The sequence below is a fragment of the Ornithorhynchus anatinus genome, chromosome 19 (assembly GCF_004115215.2).
Source record: "Ornithorhynchus anatinus isolate Pmale09 chromosome 19, mOrnAna1.pri.v4, whole genome shotgun sequence".
NCBI classification, from domain to species: domain Eukaryota; kingdom Metazoa; phylum Chordata; class Mammalia; order Monotremata; family Ornithorhynchidae; genus Ornithorhynchus; species Ornithorhynchus anatinus.
In genome coordinates this window covers 3,391,543-3,417,394 of record NC_041746.1, presented here as the reverse complement: position 1 = coordinate 3,417,394, position 25,852 = coordinate 3,391,543, and the positions used below count along the sequence as shown (strand labels likewise).

Below are 25,852 nucleotides of genomic sequence, written 5' to 3'. Positions count from 1 at the left end.
ACAGCTTAAAGTCCATGTGCCAAGTTTTCATTTGGGGAGGGTGGAGAGGAAAGAGGGTGGATTTTTTGGGAGGTGAGTCAATCCATCAATTGATGATGATGATAACTGTGGTGTTGGTTAAGCGCTTACTATGAACCAGGCACTGTACTAAGCGCTGGGGCAGATTCATTCTTTCATAGACTGGGAGCCCATTATGGGCAGGGATTGTCTCTATCTGTTGCCCAATTGTGCACTCCAAGCACTTGGTACAGTGCTCTGCACATATTAAGCGCTCAGTAAATACTATTGAATAAATTCATTCCATTGTATTTATTGAGTGCTTACTGTGTGCAAAGCATTGTACTAAGCACTTGGGAGAGTACACTACAACAACATACAGATACATTCCCTGCCCACAACGAACGCGTAGTCTAGAGGGGAGACGGATATTAATTTAAATAAATAAATTACAATATATACGTATGTACTGTGGGGATGGGAGGGAGGATTAACGAAGGGAGCAAGTAAGGGTGACGAAGAAGGGAGAGGGAGAAAAGGAGTGGAGGGCTTAGTCAGGAAAGGCTTCTTGGAGGAGATGTGCTTTGAATAAGGCTTTGAAGTGGGGGAGAGCAAATACCCGTCCAATACGAGGAGGGAGATATAAGATACAAACTAATCAGGCTGGACACAGTCCCTGTCCTACGTGGGGCTCACGGTCTTAATTCCCATTTTCCAGATGAGATAATAGGTTCAGAGAAGTGGGCCTCAGTTAAAATACCATTCAAATACCGTTAAAAAAAGGAACGAAGAGGTTATTTTGGGACTTCAAAGGGGAGTGTGGACCAGCAACCTAAACTAAACCTAAAGCTTTGAGCTGTCATCTCAGCTCTGTCACCGACTACCTAAATGCTCTGAGATTCCTCTCTCACCTATCTGATTCCTAGCCTCCACCCAATGGGGAACTCACACCAACACCCCTTCAGGTTGTTTCGGAAGGCAAGGTACGAATGAACGTGCTGCACTGTGAAAACACGTGATAGGTATCAGAAAAATTGCAGTCAAACTTCCCGCTGAAATAACGAAACGCCAAACTCTCTTTCTCCAATCCCTTTTGTATCCGCGAAAGCAAGTTTCCTGAAAATGCGTAGATGAATGTGGGTGTTCCAAAACGGGTTACTGATTTCCTGAATTCAATGATGCATCCATAATTTGGGTAAACAAACGATTCTCTTGAATATTGGTGTAAACATGGGAAATTTAATATTTCCCCCCCAAAAGCTCATCATGTAATAAGAAAATTACAACCTCTCTTTGTGAATGACTACGGTTCACTCCCACTGTGCAATTTCAGCCACATTGCAGCAGCATTCACGGCACACGAGAGGCTGATGCAAACAAACGTGGCTTAGGCTAAAGAGACCCAAAAATGTGTTCAGTTAAGTTGTGATTAGCACAGTTTTCAAAAAGGAACCGTTTGGAGCTTCGGGTCCCGACTCTCACTACCTCGCGCGCGATGCACTCCGTTTCCCCTTCGGCCTCACTCAGTCAATCGACGGCATCTATTGAGCGCTTACTATGTGCAGACTCCGTACTGAGCGATTGGGAGAGTATGATACAACGGAATTAGCAGAAACATCCCTTGCCCATAATGAGCTTCTATGTTTTTGTTAGGTTTATTCTCTGCCAAGAACTGACAATCCCATCCTTGCTTGTTTTTTCTTTTCCTAATGAAATGCCTCCTGTTTGCCTATGCCCCTCTCCACCACATCGTGGTACTGTTCTGCTTCTCGACTTCTAGCCTTCGGAACAGGATAGGAATGTAGAGATTTCATCTTCCTTTGGCATCAGCGGTTCGGAAAAGCAATCAGGTGTCCGGTTTTGAAAAGTGCACTTCTCTCTCGTGTGCAGATGGTGGCCGGGGGAAAAGCAGCAGACTGGATTCTTATCCAGAAGGTCAGGTCATGGCTGAGAGACTGAAGAACAATTGCTGTTTTGCTCTTCCAAGTCAGCCATGAAGGGAGACTCTTCTACCTCCCCCGCCCCTTCCCCAAACAGCCCGTTGATCGGGAATGTTTACACAGGGTAACGGTATGTTTTATTTACATTCCGGAGCCCAAGGTGGACGGAACTGACCGTCCTGATTAACGGACAACTCCTGGGAAGATGGAAATTCTTGCTCGAACTACGTTGGCTGACCTTCCGTGTAATCAGCGGGAAGCATCGGAGAGCTCACGTTCTTTGAGAATTCAGCAAATAGAAGCAGGAGAAGCTGGGCGACGAGACCTGGCTCTACCAAGAATACAGTGCTAAATCTGGGATTAGGTCACTAATCGCTTTTGCGCCCTTAATTGCTCCTATGGTGCTTTTCTTCCCCACACGTTTTAAAGAAACATATTCCTGATGGTAAATTTGGGAATTTTCTAAGCTATGTGTTTTCCAGTTAGTCCCGAATACCATCCCTGGGGTATGCTAGAGAACAAGACGAACAATATAAAATGCTTCTTAAATTGCTGGAATGCACACTTCTCTCTATACGAGTTTGCCGAAAAAGATTCAGGCTGAGCAAAATCTGTCAAGAACGAAGACTTGTTTGCCTTCAATTCTGGGGCCCAACGCTTTAAGGTCTCGGTAAAAAGACCCCTTTGGTTGGTAACATCACCTCGGTGGGCAACAGAATCCTACATTAAAATAGAATCTTTTCTTCCATATGGATCTATGGAGCGTGTAGAACGATTGAATCATTTTTGACTTACACGCTGCAATGTATAAATCCATAATTTATTTAAAGTCTGTCTCCCCCTCGAGACTGTAAGCTCCTGGTAGGCAGGAAACGTGTCTACCAATTTATATTGTTCTCTCCAAGTTCTCTCTACCAATTCATATTGCTCTGCACACAGAAAGCACTCAATAAATTCCACGGTTTGATTGGTCCATAAAAGGATTTTATTAGGTTTGCCTTTCTAACGTGCTCGACTTCCAAGGCAGAGATTTCAGAATTCATTTTAAGATTGAAAATTTTCTTGATGACATTCCTTTCTAGTTTTAAGTAATTTCCTCTCAGGTGTTTTACTTGTCTTTTTTAATCACTGTTAATTGTTTTTGGGTAGAAAATAGTTGACAGCATAACCAGGAAAACATTTGTTATTCTTATATTGGTGTCGAAATTTGATTACAAATTTCGAATTTCGGTTTTTCTTTTAAAATGCCAACAACGAGAGAGCACCTCCTTTTAAGAGGCTAAAATGGTTATTTTGTCACCTGACCTTTTTTAAAGTTAAATTCCACCGGGCCGGGTCTTTATATAAATGTGTATATAAGAATGGTGGTGTGTGCCTCAAATAGATTGTCCTAAAAACACAGAGTGTGTGAAGCAAAAGTTAGCCCATAGAGTCTCTCAATGTAAACCTCGCTTCATCTGAGGGGATTAAGACTGCCCAAGCTAACAAACGCAACTGAAAGATGTGACAAAAATCACCGATTCGTGGTCGGCTTTCCGGCTTCCAGTGCGAAAGCGTTCTGTGCTTATCAAAGTAGCTAAATTGGTGTTGACACTGCCAGCCATCAATCTGACTGACATATTTACCTACCGCCTCGTTTTGTCTTACACATTTGAAACTTTTAGTCTAAAGATGAAGTTGGCTACTTCCAATTCCTGGCATTTATGTTCACAATTCACATTAATATGGTTTCTCTTCATCTGCGTGGCTGCACAGGGCCCCAACGGAATCTAAGAGTTGAGTCCGAATCTGTAAATGTACATAATAATAATAATAATAACCGTGGCATTTGTTAAGCACTTACTGTACCCCAGGCACTGTGTTAAGCGCTGGGGTGGATACAAGCAAATCAGATTGGACACAGTCCCTGTCAATCAATCATATTTATTGTATGTTTACTATAATAATAATAATAATAATGATATTTGTTAAGTACTTACTCTGTGTCAGGCGCTGTTCTAAATGCTGGGGTAGATACAAGCTAATCAGGTTGAACATAGTCCCTGTCCCACATGGGGCTCACAGTCTTCATCCCCATTTTATAGATGAAGGAACTGAGGCGCAGAGAAATGAAGTGATTTGTCTAAATAGCGGAGCCAGGATTAGAACCCAGGTCCTTCTGATTCCCAGACCTGTGCTCTATCCACTAACCATGCTGCTTCTGCAGAGCCCTGCACTAAGAGCTTAGGAGAGTACAATATAGCAATATAACTGACACATTCCCTGCCCATCAAGAGTTCACAGTCTGTCCCACCCGAGGCTCACAGTCTTCATCACCATTTTTCTTATCCAGAAGGTCGGTCACGGCCGAGAGACTGAAGAACAATTGCTATTTTGCTCTTCCAAGTCAGCCATGCAGGCAGACGCTTCTAGCCCAAAGTCACGCAGCAGACAAGGGATGGCGCGGGGATTAGAACCCAGGTCCTTCTGACCGCCAGGCCCAGGCTCTATCCGTTAGGTCGGGCCAAAAGCACATTTTATACGAACTGTACAGAGCAGGGTGGTGTCCACACTTTTGGTGGGAAAAGACGGGATGACAAAAGTGCTGTAACTATGTGCTACTGCACCTTTTCAGGGATGAAAAGAATTCCCCAGGTTCGCCATCTTTCTTTAATAGTCCTAACTGGCTTGTCGCCATTAGCTTGGAACTGAACTGTAGAGAAGAAACGGTCCGCCTTGGGAAAACGAGAAATTCTCACTCGAGATCGAACGGTAGTCGGGGCTTTAATGACTACAGAGTGATGCCTGTACCATTTCTTACCTGGTCTTTCATTTCAAGCTCCCTTAGAGTCTTCGTTCTGTATTCTCTGTGCTCCTTTTCGGCCTCGTCCCTCTTCAGCTGGGCTTGATTCAGCTGGTAGCGCATTTCTCCACACACCTGTTAGATCAGAGGGGGAAGATATGAGCCGGAGACCCCGGAATGGAACAATCAGATCTCTTGGTGCCCTCTGGAGGTAGTTTCAAATTTAATGCCGCGTGCATTATCCAGCTCGGAGAGACGGGACAGGTTCGCTAACTCCCCGCATTTATCCTGTCACTTGCCATTCACCGGCTGTCATGTACCCGGCACTTGAATCTCTGATCCTGCTAGCGGCCACCCCGCGAGAAGTGGTACTTCGTACCACTTGTCCTAGACCATTTTGAATTCCGTGAACTTCAGAGGTTATCCTTTGAACTCGAACTGGAATTCTCAAGGCTGTCATTTATAGATAAGAGCTTCACTTTCGGCGGGCTATATTTCCCCGGGAAATTACAGTCTATCTGCATCCCGTGCTTCCTTCTAACATATTAATGCTGCTGTTAGGTGGATTTCGGGACTGGATGAGCCATTGGTCTACGACATTAATGCACTTCGGTCATTCTTAAATTCTTAAGAATACAGCCGACCACAGAATCTGCCTGACAGTTTTTGGAAGTTTTCTCCAATGTTCTTCTCAGCAATCACAACAACTATGACACCAAAAAGAAAATGGAGAGCCTCAAAGAAATTGCACTTATTTTCTTTCTTAAAAGTAAATTTCCCTTCATGCCGTATTTATCTATGTGTGTTTCATAGCCTTAGGCTTTCGAGGACACGGATAGAGGGACATCCAGATTTTGAACTGAATAAATACATCATTTAAAATTTTTGTGGCAAAGAAGAAAAAGGAAAATTATTTGGGCACTACAACCCAGCATCCACACTCTGCTTCTCTAATGCCAACCTACCCACTGTACCTCGATCTCGTCTATCTTGTCACCGACCTCTCGCCCACCTCCTGCCTCTGGCACGGAACGCCCTCCCTCTTCTTTTCTGACAATGACTGTCCCCGCCCTCAAAGCCTTATTGAAGGCACATCTCCTCCAAGAGGCCTTCCTTAAACTTTCATTTCCTCTTTTTCCATTTCCTTCTGTGTCACCCAGCCCCACAGACCTTACGTACATTATTTCTATTAATGTGTGTCTCCCCTTATAGACTTTAAGCTCGCTGTAGGCAGGCAATGTGTCTGTCATATTGTTGAGTTGTGCCCCACACAACTGCCCAAGTGCCCCGCACATAGTGAGCACATAGTGAGCCCTCAGAAAATATGATCTACTTATGAAAATTATTGTTACATTTATGGGACTGTTAGGGCAATTGTTGAATTCTAAAATATTTTGACTTTTTTCAGATTAGAGTAATAATTTAATTTCCAACCAATTCTACTTTTGGCTGAAATTCAAGTTTCGAATTCCTCAAAATGTGAAATTTTTAGAAGATGTCTGAGGAGGACTGCTTTTCCCATTTTGGATTTATGGGTCCTATCCTTAAAAGTCCTATACATTTTTCCCAGAGTCAAAGTAAATGTTCTTTTCAGAAGCTAAATATACGACAAATACACTTATTTTCAGAAGTTCGGCCCACAGCAAATACACTCCCTTAGGTTAAGATTCGAGGAGGAGGATGTAGAACGGAGAATCATTGTCTCCGGCCCTTAGGAAATTCCCAGATGGAAATTTAAAAGGCCAAAACGTAGCCATTGAGAATACCGTTTGTGATCTGACAAAGGTTTTCAATGTGCTACCGCTGGACAGACTCATTGCAAAAGTTCCATCTATTAAAGCAAGAAGCTTCGTAGTCCTACTATTGGGAAGTAACGCAAGTTGGAAAAACACTAACTCATTAAAGAGAGAGCTCAGAAAGTGTAGAGCTGAAAAGGACAGATTGTGGGGGTGGTGTGGAGAGGTGGGGAGGGGATTATTAGGGAAGATGTTCCTCATTGTCCCTAGGCATTAAAACTGGAAAAAAAATTCTTGCTTTTCTAGAAAGAATACACTTGCATGCATCCCTTTTCACTGCCTCGCATAATTATGTCGGGTGTTCAAATGTGTATGTGATCTCAGTGAGTTTCCAGCCAAATTAGGACATGCATTTTGGCAACATTCCACCATTAAAGCAATTAATTGCGGGTCTCCTTTTCTTTACACTGAGGTGTAGGGTGTGGAGCGAGAGCCCAAAATGAATCCGTTTTTTTTTTTTAATTAGCGAAACAATGGGTTCTGTCCCCAGGTCTCATCAGGCTGTCCAAGTGTCCCCGACCCTGTGACTCTCTTTTTTTCTATTTTTCTGTCTCTCCCAGAGGAGACTCAGAGGAAGCTCGGGAACAGAGTCAAATGGCCTCGGGGTCGGGTTGGCCACCCCCTTCAGGGTGTGAGGAGGCCAGGTCGCCTGACTCTTCTCGGTGATGGGTCAGCGACAGCGGCTCTCGGGGATGCAGCGGTCACCGCGGCTCTCCCCAGTGATGCAGCAGCACCCACAGCTCTCCTCGGTGACCACCAGCCCCATGCGAAGCCTATGCCATGTCACCTTTACATGCAAGGCAAGACGACAGGATCTGGAAAAAAGCGTGCCATCTAAGCTCAGCGGGAATCTCCGACTGGATGTTTCTGCTTCCTTCACCGATGCCACGCGAAGCAGACGAGGACACTGCAATCAGCTGCTGCTGAAGAAGGCCCTTGTAGAAGGTAAGTTCCTTGGGGGCGGGGATCATAGCATCTTTTCTCTACTGAATTTTCTCAAGCACTCGGTCTGCTCTGTACGCAGTAAGCGCTCGATAAATACCAATGACTGGTGAAAAAATGAGGTCTCATTGCGTCTCGTTGTGAAGGAGTTACTCTCATGTGTCTCACTCACTCGTCAGTCAAACCTGATCATATTCGATGGAGTAAAGGCAGGCAGGTTTTAAGGGAACTGGCTCTGCAAGCAGTAAGGGCAGTATTTGTTGAATTAATCAATCAATCAGTGGCGTTTACTGAGCATTTACTATGTGTGCAGAGCACTGTGCTAAGCCCTTGGGACACTATAATACAAAAGAATTAATAATGTTGGTATTTGTTAAGCGCTTACTATGTGCAGAGCACTGTTCTAAGCGCTGGGGTAGATACAAGGTAATCAGATTGTCCCACGTGAGGCTCACAGTCAATCCCCATTTTACAGATGAGGTAACTGAGGCACAGAGAAGTGAAGTGACTTGCCCACAGTCACACAGCTGACAAGGGGCAGAGCCGGGATTCAAACCCATGACCTCTGACTCCCAGGCCCGGGCTCTTTCCACTGAGCCACGCTGCTTCTCAATTAGTGGATACGTTCCCTGCCCATAGCGAGCTTACAGTCTTAGAGGGATGCCACGCTCTGAACTGTGAAAGCAAACACATACTAAAGGCTACCGGTCCATTTTAGGGCAACTTGGCAAGGGAGGCTGAGGGCAAATTTTCAGACTATCAAGGACGTTAATTTAAATCTGAATTATCCACCACATAAACAAAACGAGGTCGGAGAGGGAAAGCTAAGGCAGTATAATGAGGTACACCTTAATCAAGAAAAGCTGTCGTAGTCTCATCAAAATAACTTCGTTAATATAAAGATGACCATTCTTGAGTTGTACTAGTGCAGCTATTTAATGAATCCAAGAGCCCCTTTGATTCTTATTAACCTTATTAATCTGGATACCAGTTTCGATAAATAGAGGCAAATCACATCGTGGAGGAGAAACACGCTAAGGGTCTAGTCAAAGCCGACAGAAAGTCGATGAGAGTGACGGGAATAAATCCCTAGACTTCTAACTTCTCAAGTCTATTTCTCTAATTCCGAGAGTATGATTCAGAGTGCAGAAACATATTTTCTGTTCCTGCGAGGAATATGCTTGCTGTGAAAATATTAATCATGTTTTTAAAGCTGTAAATATTCAAATGTTGGCGTACTATGAAGACTGGATGGCAGCTGGTCAAAACGAACTACAACAAAATGGCTGCCGTCGGTCCCGGATTCCAAAATGCAAGTTTTACACTTCCGTGCTTACATGGATCATACCAGGTCAATCAATCAATCAGTCAGTCATATTTATTGAGCGCTTTATGTGTGCTGAGCACTGCAATACGCGCTTAGGAGAGTACGATATAACAGACACATTCCCTGCCCACAATGGGTGCAATGATCCAAATTCTTCCTCCTTACGTCAGTGGGAATTCAAAGGAAGCGACGGTCCTGGTGGGATTCACCTCTGAGGATAAAATCGGACCCTCCTTCCTCCGGGGAATTTTCTTTACCTTAGTAATATCCCTATCGTGCGAAACAAGTTGGTTTTGGGCTTCTTCCAGTTGACTCGCTACGGCTTTCTTCTCCCTTGTGAGCCTCTCCACCTGAGCCTCAAGTTGGGCCACATTTTGATACAAGGCCATCATCTGTGAGAGGAAATCAAAGCCATCCGGTTACCACAGCCTCCAAGACTAGGGAGCTGGGGAGGAGGGATTCAACCAAGCCCAGAGGATTTTTTCGTTAATCACACGCTCAAGGTCTAAGGCAGCTCTGGGGGCTCAGTTCCCTATCTGCCTTAGTGAACCCTCTCCTCCTCGGGGGGTGTCTTCTAGATCAGCCGCAGCCCCTCCCTCCTTCCTGGGGTCACCCCTCCCGAGCAGCTGGAGGGGTTCAGAGGGACCGCATCAGCATAGCCTAGTTGAAAGGGCGTGGCACTGGGGAATCGAGAGACCCAGGTTCGCGTCCCACCTCCTCCTCTGGCCTACTGAGTGACTTCAGGCAATTCTCCCGCCTCTGTCATATTGTACTCTCCCAAGGGTTTAGTACAGTGCTATGCACCCAGAAACCGCTCAATAAATATGACTGACGGATGGAATGAATTTACTTAACCTACCTGAACCTCAGTTTTCTCATCTGAAAAATAAGGATGGGTAAACTAGATTGTAAGCCCTGTGTGGGCCATGGGTTATGTCTGATCTCACCCAGGCCTCACCATATGCTAAGTGCTTGATGAATGCAATTATTATTATCGTTATTATTATTATTATTTCCTGGCACTCCTGCCTTCTTCCAGTACCACTCTGGGCAGGGAACATCTCTCCCAACTCTCTTATATTGTATGCTCCCAAGCGCTTAGTACAGCGCTCTGCACCCAGGAAGTCCTCAATAAATAGCACTGATTGACAGAGACTGCATGGGTGGTTCTGGAACCGATTAGAATTGACAGAGTTGGCAGTTCTGAGCCTTCAGGCCCCCCCAAACTGGAAAAGCACATTTGAGGCAATAGATATGAATGTCTGCATTACATCTGACTTTGACATCAGGCACATACCCCATAATCTTAGGTCTGGAGTTAGCAACAGAGATTATAAAGCAATAATAGACTTCCCGCAATTATCCACTCAAATCCCTCATTTTCAAGTTATCTTTTATTTCCTTAAAGTTCTCAGCATGCAGTATTTATGCTTATTTATTTACTCATATGTGTCTATCATTCATGTCTATTCTCTAACTCTTGATGAAATATTCACCCATTGATGTCAATCTGATCATTACTAGTGCAACCTTATTAGTGGGTGGCTACTGTTTTTTGATCTTGGACACTGCTTTTCAAAGCTCATTTAATGCAACCCATTTTTGCTTTGCCCCATAATTATCTAATTTTTCTTCCTCAATAACAATGAAACTGACCTGATTAATTTTAATGTTTCCACAGATTAGTTTTGGTATCCCAAGTTTCTATAATGTATGAACTATTGTTAGATATGTTCTCTGAAACCATTCTAGGGGTGCCATTGGTATGACAGTAAATAATAAAGTCAAATACAGGATGGTCTAGTGGAAAGAGCAAGGGTCTGGGAGTTGGAGGACACCTGAGTTCTAATTCCCACTCTGCCACTTGTCTGCATGTGACCTTGGGCAAGTCACTTCACTTCTCTATGCTTCAATTACCTCATTTATAAAATCGTGATTGAGACTGTGAGCCCCACATGGGACATGGACGGTGTCCCAGCTGATTAGCTTGTATGGTATCTGTTAAGCGCGTACTATGCGTCAAGCACTGTTCTAAGCCCTGGGGCAGATACAAGCTAGTGGGGTTGGACACAGTCCCAGTCCCACATGGGGCTCACAGTGTTAATCCCCATTTTCCAGATGAGGTAACTGAGGCACAGAGAAGTTCAGTGACCCGCCCAAGGTCACCCAGCAAACATGTGGCAGAGCCAGGATTAGAACCCAGGTCCTTCTGACTCCCAGGCCCACGCTTTATCCACGAGGCCACGGGGCTTAGCCAGGGCCCATATTAAGAATTCAACAGATGCCATTTAAAACAAATGGATACCGATTGTAAGAAAAATAGAGGACCTCTATGTTACCATCTTTGTGAATAATATTTAGGGTGGAATAAGAAAAAGATCAAAGGGAAGAAGCATCGATATATAAAATTATGAAAATGAATACATTTCTGCATGAATTAACATAATTTTTAAGTACCAATTATTAGGAACGTGGTCAGGTTCCCAATGTAGAGCTCGTGTACTTTGAGGATGCCAACTGTGAAGCCTGAAACATATCTTCAGTGCAATATGGATTAAAAACTCCACACTCTAGTTACCATGGCTCCCGAGTCTTCCCTTTCTTTTTTCATTTCTTGTCTCATGGTCTCCTTCTCATTCGCCCTCCTATCATGCTGGGCCACTAGTTCTCTTTCAAGCCGTTCCTTCTGTTTCTCTACTTCATTCTTCAGTTGTTTACAGTGGACGAGAGCCTATAGGAATAAAAAAAAACGCATCACAGGAACATATTGTTAGCATCTGAGATTTAATTTACCTTTACCCCATTTGCAGTTCAATAACCGTCAACATACGAAAGTTAGTTTCTAATTCTTGTACACGTAGTTGAGGAAGTGAAAATTCATTCACTCATTCAATCGTATTTATTGGGCGCTTACTGGGTGCAGACCACTGTACTAAATCATTATTACGATCATCACTGTCATCAGAGCACCCGGGAAATAGACTGTAGGCTCCCTGTGGACAGGAAATGCGTCTAGCCACTCTTTTCTACTGTTATATAGTACTCTCCCACATGCTTAGCACACAGTAAGAGCTCAATAAATATGACTGATTGATTGACATGGTCACTGCTTATACTCTAATGGAGGAAACAGGCTGATACAGGACGTATGTATTCAAACAATGAGCGCAGAAGGGAAAACGTGGATAAGACAGAATAAATAAATGGCTGTGAGGAATAAATAAATAAATGGATGAATCTAAAAGTGATCGGGGAGATAAGGGAAATAACCCGAAAGGGGACGGGCAGGGGATTGACCCGGGGATACCTGCCGGGAGAGACCTTATATTAGGAGGGATCTGAAGATGGGGTGGGACACGGTTTGGCGGACTCGAGCGGGGACAGCGCTCCGTGCTGGGGAAGGGGAGAGAGCAATGGGTCGAAGATGGGAAAGTTGCGAGCGGGCTGCATCTAGAAGGTCAGCAAGAGAGGTGCAAAGAGTGTGAGCTGGGTCGAGCAGAAGAAGGGAGTGGAAAGCTAAGAAAGAGATAGCTGGTAGGGAGCCTTCAATCCAATGGTCAGGAGTTTCCCTTTGAGGGGCAATGCAGTGCTATTGGGAGTTTCTGAGGAGGGTGGGGGTTGCACTCTGGAGGCCATTTCAGGAAAATGATATTATTCAACCTTATATCAACTGTCATAATTCGAGTGGGAAGTAGTTATTTCTAAAATTGAGAAGGGTTACACTGAAGAATTTCAAGGTTAGGGAGTTAACCTGAGCCACTGATTGAGACGCAGGGAAAGAAAACATTGTTTCCTAACAGTACGATATGCCCTCCAGGAATACCAAATGAAATATATGAAACCCACAAATTGATATATTTTCACTAAGTAAACATTTTCTAAATACTGTGTAATGAAGTGAAAACACATAGATTAATCAGCAATAAATTCCCGAGATTATGAATTACAACAATTCGGAGGCCACCCGTTGTTTGAGAGTTGGAAACAGTTACGTGTTCCGAAATTTGGTTAAGTAATGACTGGGTCCATTCCTACAGAGACACATCTGTGTTGAACTGGTGAATCCATTAAGTTCTGGTTCTGATTAAAATTCTTCTGTGCCCCATCTGCACCCCGGTAACTCTATTTTCTTCTAAGGTTTTTGTCAGTAACATAGAACTCCATCCTGGCATTGAATTCTGCTCCCTAAGAAATCTCTGGCCTATAAAGCATAATGGCCTAGTGCATAGAGCACGGGCCTGGGAGTCAGAAGGACCTGGGTTCTAATCCTGACCCCACCACTTATCTGCAGTGTGACCTTGGGCAAGTCGCTTCACTTCTCTGTGCCTCAGTTCCCTCCTCTATAAAATGGGGATGAAGACCGTGAGCCCCACGTGGGACAGGGACTGTGTCCAACCTGATTATCTTGTATCTATCCCAGCGCTTAGTACGGTGCCTGGCACATAGGAGGTGCTTAACAAATACCATAAAAAAGCGCTTATAGATAAGGTTTCTATCCCCATGGTAACTTTCTACCAGAGCTAGAGGAAGCCACCAAGACTGTTGCAACCGAAAGACTCGGTTTAAAAGCCACTTTAAGGCAAACAAGGAATTCATTAGCAATATCTTGCAGCATCTCATGACACTGAGAAAAGACTGACTTGAGACAGAAATCTGCAATGACACGCAAATCTAGTTGGAGCAGGAGTGTGACAAACAGTGAAATAGCGAAGTTTAAGAGATCCAAGCCTGGGCAAAACAAGTCCTCTCAAACCAAGGACTTCTACAAATCACTTTAAAAAGGCCAAGTGGCCTGATATAAACATGAAGAGCGAAGAGAGTTCCGGTCCTGCCCCTGGCAAGGACGAAAGTTGTGGTGGAGCAGCAATTTTCAATATTTTTCCAAGTACACCACCTAATATTAGAGACTCCCTGATATAAAACTTACGTGTCCCAACTTTTGAGGAAATTAACACTGCAGTCAGAGACTTATGTCATTCAAGGGTATTTATTGAGCGCGTACTGTGTGAAAAGCACCGTACTAGACGTTTGGGAGAGTCCAATATCACAGACGGGTAGACGTGCTCCCCGCCCACAAGGAGCTCACAATTTAGAGGGAGACGTTAACATAAATAACTAACTTATGGCTATGCAGGTAAGCGCTGTGGGGCGAGGGTGGGGCGAATTAAGGGCACAAATCCAAGTGCCAGGACAGTGCAGAAGGGAGAGGGAGTAGAGGAAATGGGGGTTTAGTCGGGAAAGGCCTCTCTGGAGGAGAAGGGATTTTAATCAGGCTTTAAAGGTGGGAAGTGTAGTGTTCCGGTGTACAAGAAGGGGGAGGGAGTTCCAGGCCAGAGGAAGGATGTAAGAAAGAGGTTGGCGGCGAGCAGACGAGATCAGGGCATGGTGAGCCAGCTGGTCCTAGTGGGGCAAACTGCGTGGGCTGAGCTCTAGTGGGTGATCGGTAAGGTAAAGTAGGAGGATGTAAGCCGACTGAATGCTTTAAAGTCAAGCCGTGCAAAATTACAAACCCCCAGAATTGCTGACGTACCTGCTGCGGCAGAAACACCGCTTAAATGCTTAGACTGGTATGGAACAGCGAGGTAATGCCACAGAACCTCAAAGATGCCAACGTCACCGCCATTAAAGACAGATCCCCACCCACCAAAGTAATATTGAGAATGTGAGTGCTTTAATGTTTCCAAAGCTCTTTCGCATCATTTCATCCTCCCCGAAGTCCTGAGAGGCCGGTACTGTCGTCCCCATTTCACAGAGGTGGAGACTGAGGCTCAGAGGGGTTAAGCGACTCGCCCAAGGTCACTCGGCAGTCCAGTGGCGGAGCTGACACTAGAATTCCGGGCTCCTGACACTCAGGCCCGTGTTCTTCCCCCTAAACCTATGATTTCAGACAGTCTTACTCGACCGTATCAATCCCTACTACTCTGTTTTAGCAAGAATTCCTGGATGGAAGCGATCTTTCAATCCGTATCTTCACCCCCTTAACGTTGTCTTTACCGTTTATCTCCAGTAAGATAAAGGAGGTTCCCAAAAGGCATTCTAAATTTTGGGTGGAGATCTGCTTCCCCCTGCTGAAAACTACAATTAGTACACACAAAAATCTGGGAAACAGGTTTTCCCATGAGTGAGAAGGATTCTCTCCTTATCTGGAAAAGATTAGGTCGGAAAAATGCCACAAACCGCTTCCAGATCTGCCTTCCTCATCCCAGGGGGGATCAGAAGGCTACTCAAAAATCAGACTTAAACCGAGGGTTACAGGGAGACCCTTGCAGAAGAGAAGCACAAAAACTCTTTTGCAAACTGCATGGATCCCGGCTCTGCCGCTTGTCAGCTGTGTGACTCTGGGCAAGTCACTTCACTTCTCTGTGCCTCAGTTCCCTCATCTGTAAAATGGGGATTAACTGTGAGCCTCACGCGGGACAACCTGATTACCCTGTATCTATCCCAGCGCTCAGAACAGTGCTCGGCACATAGTAAGCGCTTAAACGAATACCAACGTTATTATTATTATTATAAAACAAGCTCATCTCTAAACTGTAAGCGCGCGGTGGGCAGGGAATGTGTCCTTTTATTGTTATATTGTACTCTCCCAAATGCTTAGTATAGTCCTCTGCACACAGTAAGCGCTCAATAAATACAACTGAATGACTGAATGAATTCGAAAAGAGGTCAGACATACTAGGCTAAAATGAGGAGTCTTTTTTTAATCTCCTTCACCTATACACTCCTCAGTTCTAATAGTAATAGTAGGGATAGCGGTGAGAGTAGAAAAGGTAATGAGTAATAATAATACTTTTTATGGTATTTAAGTGCTATGTGCCGGGCATCGTACTAAGCGCTGGGGTAAATACAAGCTACTCAGCTTGGACACAGACCCTGTCCCACAAGGGGCTCACAGTCAATCCCCATTTTACAGACGAGGAAACTGAGGCCCAGAGAAGTGAAGTGATTCACCCACACTCACCAACACCATTTAAAAAAGGAAGAAAGACAGAGCGGGATAAAGGGTTTTCGGGGCAGAAGAGAAAAAGGTGAAGATCGAGTGGCAGGGGAAGAGAGCGATGAAGAAAGGGAAATGAAGAAAGCAAGACGGAGAGAGACAGAAGGGCTAGAGGGGAAGCAGAACAGAGAGATGGGTAGATATAGGTAGGGAGACAGGTATGTGAAATGAGAAAGGCACGGGCAGATGAACCAGCAGAGGAGTTGAAAGATGTGAGGGAGAGAAAGGAAACAACAGAAAGAGAGAGGAGAAGAATGACTCTGCCTAGATATTAATCAGTCTGAATTTCTTTTTTAAAGAAATGGTCTAAGGAAACCATCTCTAGAGACCTGAGGCTGCTGGATTACTCTACAGAAGTAACGAAGCAGCGTGGTCTAGCGGAAAGAGCACAGGTCTGGGAGTCAGAGGACCTGGGTTCTAATTCCAGCTCGGCCAACTGCTTGTTGGATGACCTCGGGCTAGTCCCTTAGGTTCTCTGTGCCTCGGTTTCCTCAACTGTAAAATGGGGATTTAAATAACTGCTCCCCCTCCTACTTCTATCTATATTAATATTGTCTGTCTCCCCCCTAGATTATAAGCTAGTTGTGGGCAGGAAATGTATCTGTTTATTGTAGTTGCGTACTCTCCCAAGGGCTTCGTACAGTGCTCTGCACACAGTAAGTGCTCAAGAAGCAGCGTGGCTCAGTGGAAAGAGCACGGGCTTTGGAGTCAGGACTCATGAGTTCGAATCCCAGCTCTGCCACTTGTCGGCTGTGTGACTGTGGGCGAGTCGCTTAACTTCTCTGTGCCTCAGTTCCCTCATCTGTAAAATGGGGATGAAGACTGGGAGCCCCACGTGGGACGACCTGATTCCCCTGTGTCTACCCCAGCGCTTAGAACAGTGCTCTGCACATAGTAAGCGCTTAACAAATACCAACATTATTATTATTATTATTAAATACCGCTGACATTGAATGACTACCTAGAGTGTGAGACTCGTGAGGGACAGGGAATGCGTCCAACCTGATTAACTTGATCGGTGCTTAACAAATACAATAATAACAATAATAATAATGAAAATACTACCAATAATATCAAAAATAATAATGAAATGATAATTATTTGGCTTCCCCATTGAACTGAAAGCTCCTTGAGAGTTGGGAATATGAGTCTTTCACTACTTTTGTAGTCTTTCAAGGACTCAGTTCAAATCTTAGCAGTCAGAAGTTACTCGATAAAGAACACCGATTCAATGAAAACCAATTTCATTAAAAACTCCATTTGAACCAAGTGCGCATTTAATATTCACTGTCTGGAAAATTTACTTACTACTAGAAATATGGAATGAAGGCATATCCCTAGCGCCGACTCTTCTGCACAAGCGATATTAGCTTCCCGTGACAGTTATCGATTTCAGAGATTAATAGAACTGAACCCCATATTAACTCATCACAGGAGGAATGACACCTCAATCGTTTTCCAGTCTATAGATTTTTCTTAACGACCATGTTCTTGTTAGAGACAAAGCCCTTTGCTTATTGCCAAAAAGAAATGCTAAGGTGGTTTTATTTCTTCTTAGGAGGCAGGGTGACCTAATGGAGAGCGCGCAGGCCTGGGAGTCGGAAGTCCCGGGTTCTAATCCCGGCTGTGCCAAGGCTGAATGACCTTGGTCAAGTCACTTAATTTCTCTGGGCCCTAGCCTCCTCATCTGTAAAACTGGGATTCAATACCCGGTCTCTCTCGCGCTTAGACTGCGAGCCCCACGTGGGACAGGAACTGCGTCCATCTTGATATCCGGTATCTGCGTCCAGCCCGATATGCTTCTATCCACCCCAGCGCTTTAGCACAGAGCCCGGCACACGGTAAGCACTTAACAACTATCATCGTGGCTCAGCGGAAAGAGCCCGGGCTTGGGAGTCAGAGGTCATGGGTTCGAATTCCGGCTCCGCCACCTGTCAGCTGGGTGACCGTGGGCGAGTCGTTTCACTTCTCTGGGCCTCGGTGACCTCATCTGGAAAACGGGGATGAAGACTGTGAGCCTCACGTGGGACAACCTGATTACCCTGTATCCACCCCAGCGCTTGCAGCAGTGCTCTGCACATAGTAAGCGCTTAACAAATACCAACATCATTATTATCATCATCTACCCCGGCACTTAATTCAGGGCTTGGCATCTAGTAAGCCCTTAACCAACAGCCGGCTGGGAGACCATTGGCGTCTGCCGATTCTGTCGCACGGACTCCCCCAAGCGCTCAATACAGTGTCCCGCTCGTTGTAAGCGCTCGATCGATACCGTCGATCGATCGATACCGTCGATCGATCGTTACTCAGGCGTTTGATGTAAAATCATCAAGGCGTAATCCAAAAATTGGAAACTAGGTGGCAGCCCAGAACAAGGAATTAACCAGCGCATTCGGTGCCACTTTCTAGATTCATTAATTTCCAAACGATGCGTTCGGATCAATCAGTTCCGCTGCTCTGCCTCTACTCCTCTAAAGCCAGTTTTCCGCACGGATCCACTTCGACGGGAGAGATTAATCCTCCCCCGCGTCCTCTAAACCGCTTCCTTCAAAACGCACTGCACCGAGCTGCTCGGGAACCCCGACTTCGTTGAATGCATGAGCTTCTGTAGAAATGACTCGCATTGAATTTCAATTCCTGGAGGACACCGTAGCCTCTGGGATGTGTGGGCCGAGGAGGGGCGCATTTTCCTCTTCCACTCTCTCTCCTCAAAGCGCAAGTACATATAATCGGTCGTAATTTTTAACGATATTTGTTAAGCCGCTATTATGTGTCAAACACCGCTCTAAGCGGCTGGGGGAGGCACGGTCTATTCGGTCGGACACGGTCCCTGTCCCACGTGGGGCTCAGAGTCTAAGCAGGAGGGAGAACGGGGAGTGACTCCCCATTTTACGGTCGAGGAAACTGAGGCCCAGAGAAGTCGAGTGACCCGGCCAAGGTCACACAGCAAGCAACTGGCAGAGCCGGGATTAAACCCCAGGTCCTCTGACTCCAAGGCCCGTGCTCTTTCCACTAGGCCACACCGCTTCCCTTATTGAGCGCTTACTGTGTGCAGAGCACTATACCAGACTATACTAGACTTCCCCCCGCCCGCCGCCAGACTGTAATAATAATAATAATGTTGGCATTTGTTAAGCGCTTACTATGTGCAAGCACTGTTCTAAGCGCTGGGGTGGATTCAGGGTCCTCAGGTTGTCCCACGTGAGGCTCACAGTCTTCATCCCCATTTTACAGATGAGGTAACGGGCACAGGGAAGTGAAGTGACTTGCCCACCGTCACACAGCTGACAAGTGGCAGACCCGGGATTCGAACCCGTGACCTATGACTCCCAAGCCCGGGCTCTTTCCACTGAGCCACACTGCTTCCCTTATCTTCTCTCTGCCTCGGTTTCCTCATCTGTAAAATGGGGATTCAAATGCCCGCTCTCCCTTCTACTTAGACTGTGAGCCCCATGTAGGTCGGGGAGTCTGTCCAACCTGAATATCATGTATCTACCCCAGCACTTAGAACAGTGCTTGACGCAGAGATAGCACTTCATACATAAACAATAATACAATTATCATTGTTATTAGATGGGATCCATAATGATCCATAATCATCAGGATGAATGTTGGGAAGGCAACATTCCCAAGCATCCTACTGCACCGGGGGATGCAGCGTGACCTAGTGGAAAGAACACGGGCCTGGGAGTTAGAGGACCCGGGTTCTGATTCCGCCACTTATCTGCTGGGCGACCCTGGGCATGACACTCAACTTCTCTGGGCCTCAGTTACCTCATCTGTGAAACGGGGATTAAAGCCGTGACTCCCAAGCAGGACATGGATTGCGCCCTACCTGACTAGCTTGTATCTACCCCAGCGTTTAGTACAATGCTTGGCACACAGTAAGCACTTGACAAACGACAAACGAACATGATCGAAACACACTCCTGGGCTGCACGGACAGTTCGTCGAACCTAGTGATTACACTTCATTTTCTTTCCTGCCTTTTCTTCTTTCCCCCTTCTCTCCTTTCCTCCCCCGACCTGGACAAAGAATTCGACCATGGATGTATGAACGACTCGCAATACTTAGGAGGGAACAGAAGATAAGAATAAAGGGCTTCTCCTTAATGGTTCATAATATTTAGGGAGAACTATAACACAAGAATAAAAGGCTTCCACTTCACGATTCGCAATACATACGGGGAAAGGTAACACAGATATAAAGGGCTTCTACTTTCATCCCATCGCTCTTGCCTGCATTTTTTCAAAGTTGGCCTCTTCTGTCATTTGAACTGCCTGTTTCACTTGTTCATACGCACTGGATTCTCTTTGCTGCATCTCGGTCAAGCTCTTCCGTACCGAGACCAGCGCGGACGTTAAATCATCCCGTTCTCTGTGTCGGCAAAAGAGAAACCCAGACAGAAGAGAATATCAGGCTTTGACGTTCTCCAAACAACGGGGCCGTACGTCAGGATGAAATGGACATTAATACGCACTGGGAGAGACAGAGCGTATCGCCAGGGCGGCGGAGATGAAAATGCGGCTCTCAGAGACTGAACCTGCGTCCTTAAGAGCAGTGGGTGGAAACTGAAGCTGCCGGGGAGGCTGCGGGGAGTCATTTCAGAAATCGGAATGGAACAATGACCCGTTGTGTGGACCGTGGTTCTGGAGGAAGAATGGGAAACAATGCCAGAAGCAAGTCCGCAGCATGTAGAAAGAAAAAAAACTACACAAAGAGAAGACCGCACCTTGGTTGGGGAGAGGAAACAGGATGTGGAAGGGAGGAAGTTGGAGTAAGGTTATGTTTGACTGGCACCACAGACTCTCTCATCTGCTTTGAGAAAACGCTCCTGTCGGCAAGGCCGGCCCATCTTACTTTCTCTGTGGACCTCTTGTCTCCCCTCTAAACTGTGAGCTAGTTGTGGGCGGGGAATGTGTCTGCTATACTGTTATACTGTACTCTCCTCAGAGCTTAGTACAGTGCTCTGCACACAGTAAGAGCTCAATTAATACCCCTGACTGACTTCATTGCCTCTTCCTTTTACTCATCCTGCCAGTTAAGCCATACGATTTCCAGATAGGATACCGAAATGAGCTAGTTTTTAATCTACCCTAATGCCACGTATCTGCTGTGCGACCTTGGGCAAGTCACTTCACTTCTCCGGGCCTCAGCTGTCCCATTTGTAAAACGGGGCTTAAATCCGACTCCCTCCTACTTAGACCGTGAGCCCCACGTGGGACAGGGACTCTGGTCCAAACTGATTGTCTTGTCTCCCCCTCTAGATTATAAACTGGTTGTGGGCAGGGATTTGTCTGTTTATTGTTACAATGTACTCTCCCAGGTGCTCAGTACAGTGCTCTGCAAATAGTAAGTGCTCAATAAATACGACTGACTGAATGAATGAATATCTAGTGACACATAGTAAGCACTTAACAAATACCATTCAGAAAAAACGAGAAAAGCTACAGGAAGAGGAAAGACCCTTTAATGGTCCGGGGGGTGTTGCTTGGACCTCCCGAGGTCAGGATCTAATAGTAATAATTCCGATACTTGTTAATTGTTTACCATGTGCCAAGCACTGTTCTAAGTACTAGGATAGATACAAGTTAATCAGGTCGGACACAGAGCCTGCCCCACATGGGGCTCACACTCTTATCCCCGTCTTCCAGATGAGGTCGCCGAGGCACAGAGAAGTGAAGTGACTTGCCCAAGCAGACGTGAGGTCCTTCTGACTCCCAGGCCTGTGCTCTATGCTCTAGGTCGTGCTGCTTCTAACCTGGATCTGAAAACTGTGGGCAAACACGTCACTTTCCCCGAATCCGGCCCCTGCTGCTCCTGCCAAAAGACCGACACAGGTAAGAGAGAGGGCTGGAGGTGCCTGGGTTGAAGTTTTGGAAACGAGGGACTAAAGAACCGAACCCAGCTAGCCCTTGCAACTTCGGGGTGCCGGACCAAAGGTGACAATAATAATAATAATGGCATTTTTAAGCGATTACTACGCGCTAAGCGCTGGGGTGGGTACAAGCAAATCAGGTTGGACACAGTTCCTGTCCCACGTGGAGCTCACAGTCTTCATCCCCGTTTTACGGATGAGGTAACTGAGGCGCAGAGAAGTGAAGTGACACAGGACACAAGGGATGGAGCTGGGATTAGAATTCATGAACCATGCACCCAAATCCATGACACGGCTCGAGGAAAGGTAAGCAGAAACAATTGTAGTGGGAAAGAGAAAGCGCTTGGAAAAGGCTTCTGGGAGCTTAAGTGCCGTTGATCTTCTGCGGGGTGGAATTTTTCAAACGCGAACCCACATGTGAAATAAACAGTTCTCTGAAAAACCACCCAGTTTGGGGATACTGTTATTGAGTTAAAGAAAAGAGCTACTCAATCTTAAGATACAACTCCTTGCAGTGTTTCATAATATGTGATTATATGGGCAAACAAGACTAAACAGTTCCCACATCTGTCATGCAAGTGAATATTTTAATTGTGTCGAGAAAGACTTGCTGCCCAAATGAAGACTGTGAGGTTTATGCAGTTAATGAATGCCATATTACTCTGCCTTTCATTCTGTGACCCAGTTAAATTAACATTAGTGTGAGGTCTTTCACTTTGGAATTTCCTGATTAGGGTGTGTTTACAAAAATCCCGAAGTGCGATTCTAGTTTGCCTGGTGGGCTTTCTTCATTTTCAAGGGAAGAGCAAACTTTTGGAGGGAGAAGGTTGGTTATCTCAACGTGTCCTGCTCCCTGACCACTCTCACAGAAAGAATGGCACGTGACTCAAGGCTGTAAGCTTGTTGAGCGCAGGGAATACCAAAATCGATCCATCGATCGATCAATAGCATTTCCTGACTGCTTGCTGTCTGAAGAATGCTATGTTAAGCACCTCTAGGAGAGCACGATCTAACAATATAAAAGACAGATCCCTTGCCCACGACGAGCTTCTGGTCTAGGAGGGGAAATGATTCTTATTCTGCCCTTTCAAAGAGATAGAGTTTTCCTGGTGACAAAACAGTTGATTTTCTGCCCGCGCACTCACTTGGTTAGTCTTTCTATGGTCTGCATGTGAACGTTGCTGTGGGATTGGGAAAGCACAGCTTCGTGCTGGGCGCATTTTAAACAAAGACCGCCGACGCTGTTAGAATTTTTGGTTGCAAGAAGCGACTCTTGGTGTCTTAGTCTCCCTCCGAGGTCTTCGCAATTCTTCTGCGATTCCGACAGGTCTTGCCTTGAAAAAAAAAAAGGGAAATGTTAGAGGGTTCCTTTCAGCACGTGAACTCTGCTCAATTTCAAAGGGAGAAAACCCAACAGAATAAACACCCTCTGCATGAATGGAAAACTGGTCTCAGAGAGAAAGCAGTGCTTTTAAAGGACAGGCTGTGGAACGCCACACAAAGGAGAACTCTTACTCCATTCTTCAACGTAAGCTTATTGAGAAGCAGCAAGGCCTAGTGGATAGAGCCGGGGCCTGGGAGGCAGAAGGACGGGCGGCGACTAATCCCAGCTCCTCCACTTGCCTGCCGTGTGACCTCAGGGAAGTCGCTTCGCTTCTCCGGGCCTCAGTGACCTCATGTGGAGAATGGGGATTAAGGCTGGGTGCCCCATGTGGGAGAGGGACTGACACGATTGACTGATTGATTGAACTCTCCCAAATTCACTGCAACAAGGTAATACAATCTTGTTCTGCCTCTTCTTCCCCCCCCCCCCGGGTCCTTTCCCAACGGTTGACCTGGCTGCCCCATTCCCAACACAGATGTCACAAGGCAAACAACATCATTCATTCAATAGTATTTATTTATTGAGCGCTTACTATGTACAGACCACTGTACTAAGCGCTAGGAACGAACAAATCGGTAACAGAGACAGTCCCTGCCCTATGACGGGCTTACAGTCTAATCGGGGGAGACAGACAGACAAGAACAATAGCAATAAGGCAGCTCTGCATGGTGTCCGATTTATACTATTCTGTTTCAGTACACTCCCGAGCGCTTAGTACAATGCTTTGCACTCATTAAATCCTCAATAAATATGATTGATTGATTGATTGACGGGAGAGTACAGTACCACAGAATTGGCAGGCACGTTCCCTGCCCACGACAAGCTCACAGTCTAGAGGGAGAGACGGGTATTAACATTAATAAATTGCAGATACGTACAGAAGTGCTGTGGGGCTGATGGAGGGGTGAATCAAGGGGTGAGTAAAGGTATTAGAGTAAAACCATTTGAAAGATCTTTTCTTTCTGAGAGGACTTTAAAAAATAAATAGCCTGAGTTTACCTTAGAGACCTGACTTGAGCTTCCAAAGTTTCACTCCTTTCTTGATATAGAAGTTTTAACTTCTCCTTTAGAAAAAAAAAGTAACAAAAAATTTAAACCAAGAAAACCACATGCCTTCATCGGCAACAGAATTTAACTGAATGTCTACCGTGTGCTAGACATTGAACTAATGGTGCGTGAACACACAACAGGGTATGATACCTGATCCTTGGCCCTTGAGAGTATTCATTCATTCATTCAATTGTACTTATTTAGCACTTACTGTGTTCAAAATACTGTACTAAGCACTCGGAAGAGCACAATATAACAACAGACACATTCCCAACCCAGAGTGAATTTACAAAGGGGGAAGACTTGGCTTAGGGGCTAGAGCATGGGCCTGGGAGTCAGAAGGACTTGGGTTCTAATCCCGGCCCTGCCAGTTGTCTGCTGTGTGACCTGGGGCTTGTCACTTCACTTCTCGGGCCTCAGTTCCCTCATCTGTAAATGGGGACTAAGACTGTCAATCCCATGTGGGACAGGGACTGTGTCCAACCTGATTACCTCGCATCTACCCCAGCGATTAGTACAGTGCCTGGCCTAGAAGAAGCGCTTAAGAAATACCATTACAAACAAACAGGCAGATACAAATCTTGTGGACAGAATATTGGATTTTTTCCGGCCTGGGGGGAAATAAGAGCAGGTGGCCCGGCTGCCCATTAAAAATAGCAGGGCCTTAATAAAACAGGATAGGCAGTGCCCTGATTTGTGCTCTTTTGGGATTTTCTGGCCGGTCACCTCGTGAAAACACCCAGTAAAATAATCAATTGCAGGAAACACAAAAGGTTCGTTCCCCTATCTACTGATTCCAAAATCTAGATTGGGCCGTCGAACTACTCCCGACCTCCTGAGCACCTTAACACCAGAGGTGCCGTTGACCAAAAGCTAGTGCATAAACAGGAGGAAACTACGTCAGAACTGACCATCTCTAGCTGCCATTTTTCCAGCTCAGAAGTGGCTTCTGAGGCCTGGTTTCTGTTCCGATGGGACGGTGGTGATCTGGCAGTTCGATGGGCCGGTACTCTGGAATCGTCATCTGCCACGGCCCAGGAGTTCTCGATGTTTCCCTGCAATAAAACGTATCCATTTATTCTTTCAAGGAGAAAATAATATTTACAAACCATGAGATATTAATCTTCCTTACAAAGGAGAGTGCTGGAGCTTATAATACACTATCCCAGAATTCTCTGGCGAGAACCTCATTTCACATTTCAGATCCTCTCTCTGAATTTCAAACGAACCACACCAAGTTTTTCCACGCCGGATAATTATTCCATGTCTCGAGTAATATATACATATATATGTGCATATTAGGGATTAGAACCCAGGTCCTCTGACTCCTGGGCTCATGTAGTATCCTCTAGGCCCTGCTGCTTGTCAATTATTATTTCTACAAATAACAACTGTGGTATTTATTCAGTGCCTATGATACGGCAAGCACTTTACTAAGTGTTGGGGTAAATACTAGATACCCAAGTCGGATAGTAGTCCCCGTCCCATGTGGGGCTTACAGTCTAAAGTCAATAGGTATTGAAATCCCCATTTTACAGATGAGGGAAACTGAGGAACAGAGAACTAAAGTGACTTACCCAAATGGCCAACCCAAACAGACAAGTGACAGGGCCGAGTCTTTCGAATCCTAAGATGGCGCCCTTCCGCTAGGCCACGCTGCTTCCAATTATGCAGGAAAATGGGCCATTTTGATAGCGAGGGTTATTTAGTGTTTGGCAAGTCCACTGGATTGAAAGCTCCTTGAGGACAGAAGATGTTC

At 45.6% G+C, this 25,852-nt stretch overlaps 1 protein-coding gene across 1 annotated transcript in view; it reads right to left on the bottom strand.

Moving 5' to 3' along the window:
- Positions 1 to 25,852, bottom strand: part of SDCCAG8 (SHH signaling and ciliogenesis regulator SDCCAG8) — a 135,929-nt gene that overhangs the window by 89,162 nt on the left and 20,915 nt on the right. The window contains 7 exon segments of the mRNA XM_029047025.2: positions 4,738 to 4,854; positions 9,042 to 9,176; positions 11,363 to 11,515; positions 20,020 to 20,158; positions 22,805 to 22,993; positions 24,043 to 24,107; positions 25,005 to 25,148. Coding sequence (XP_028902858.1) covers positions 4,738 to 4,854; positions 9,042 to 9,176; positions 11,363 to 11,515; positions 20,020 to 20,158; positions 22,805 to 22,993; positions 24,043 to 24,107; positions 25,005 to 25,148 — 942 coding nt within the window.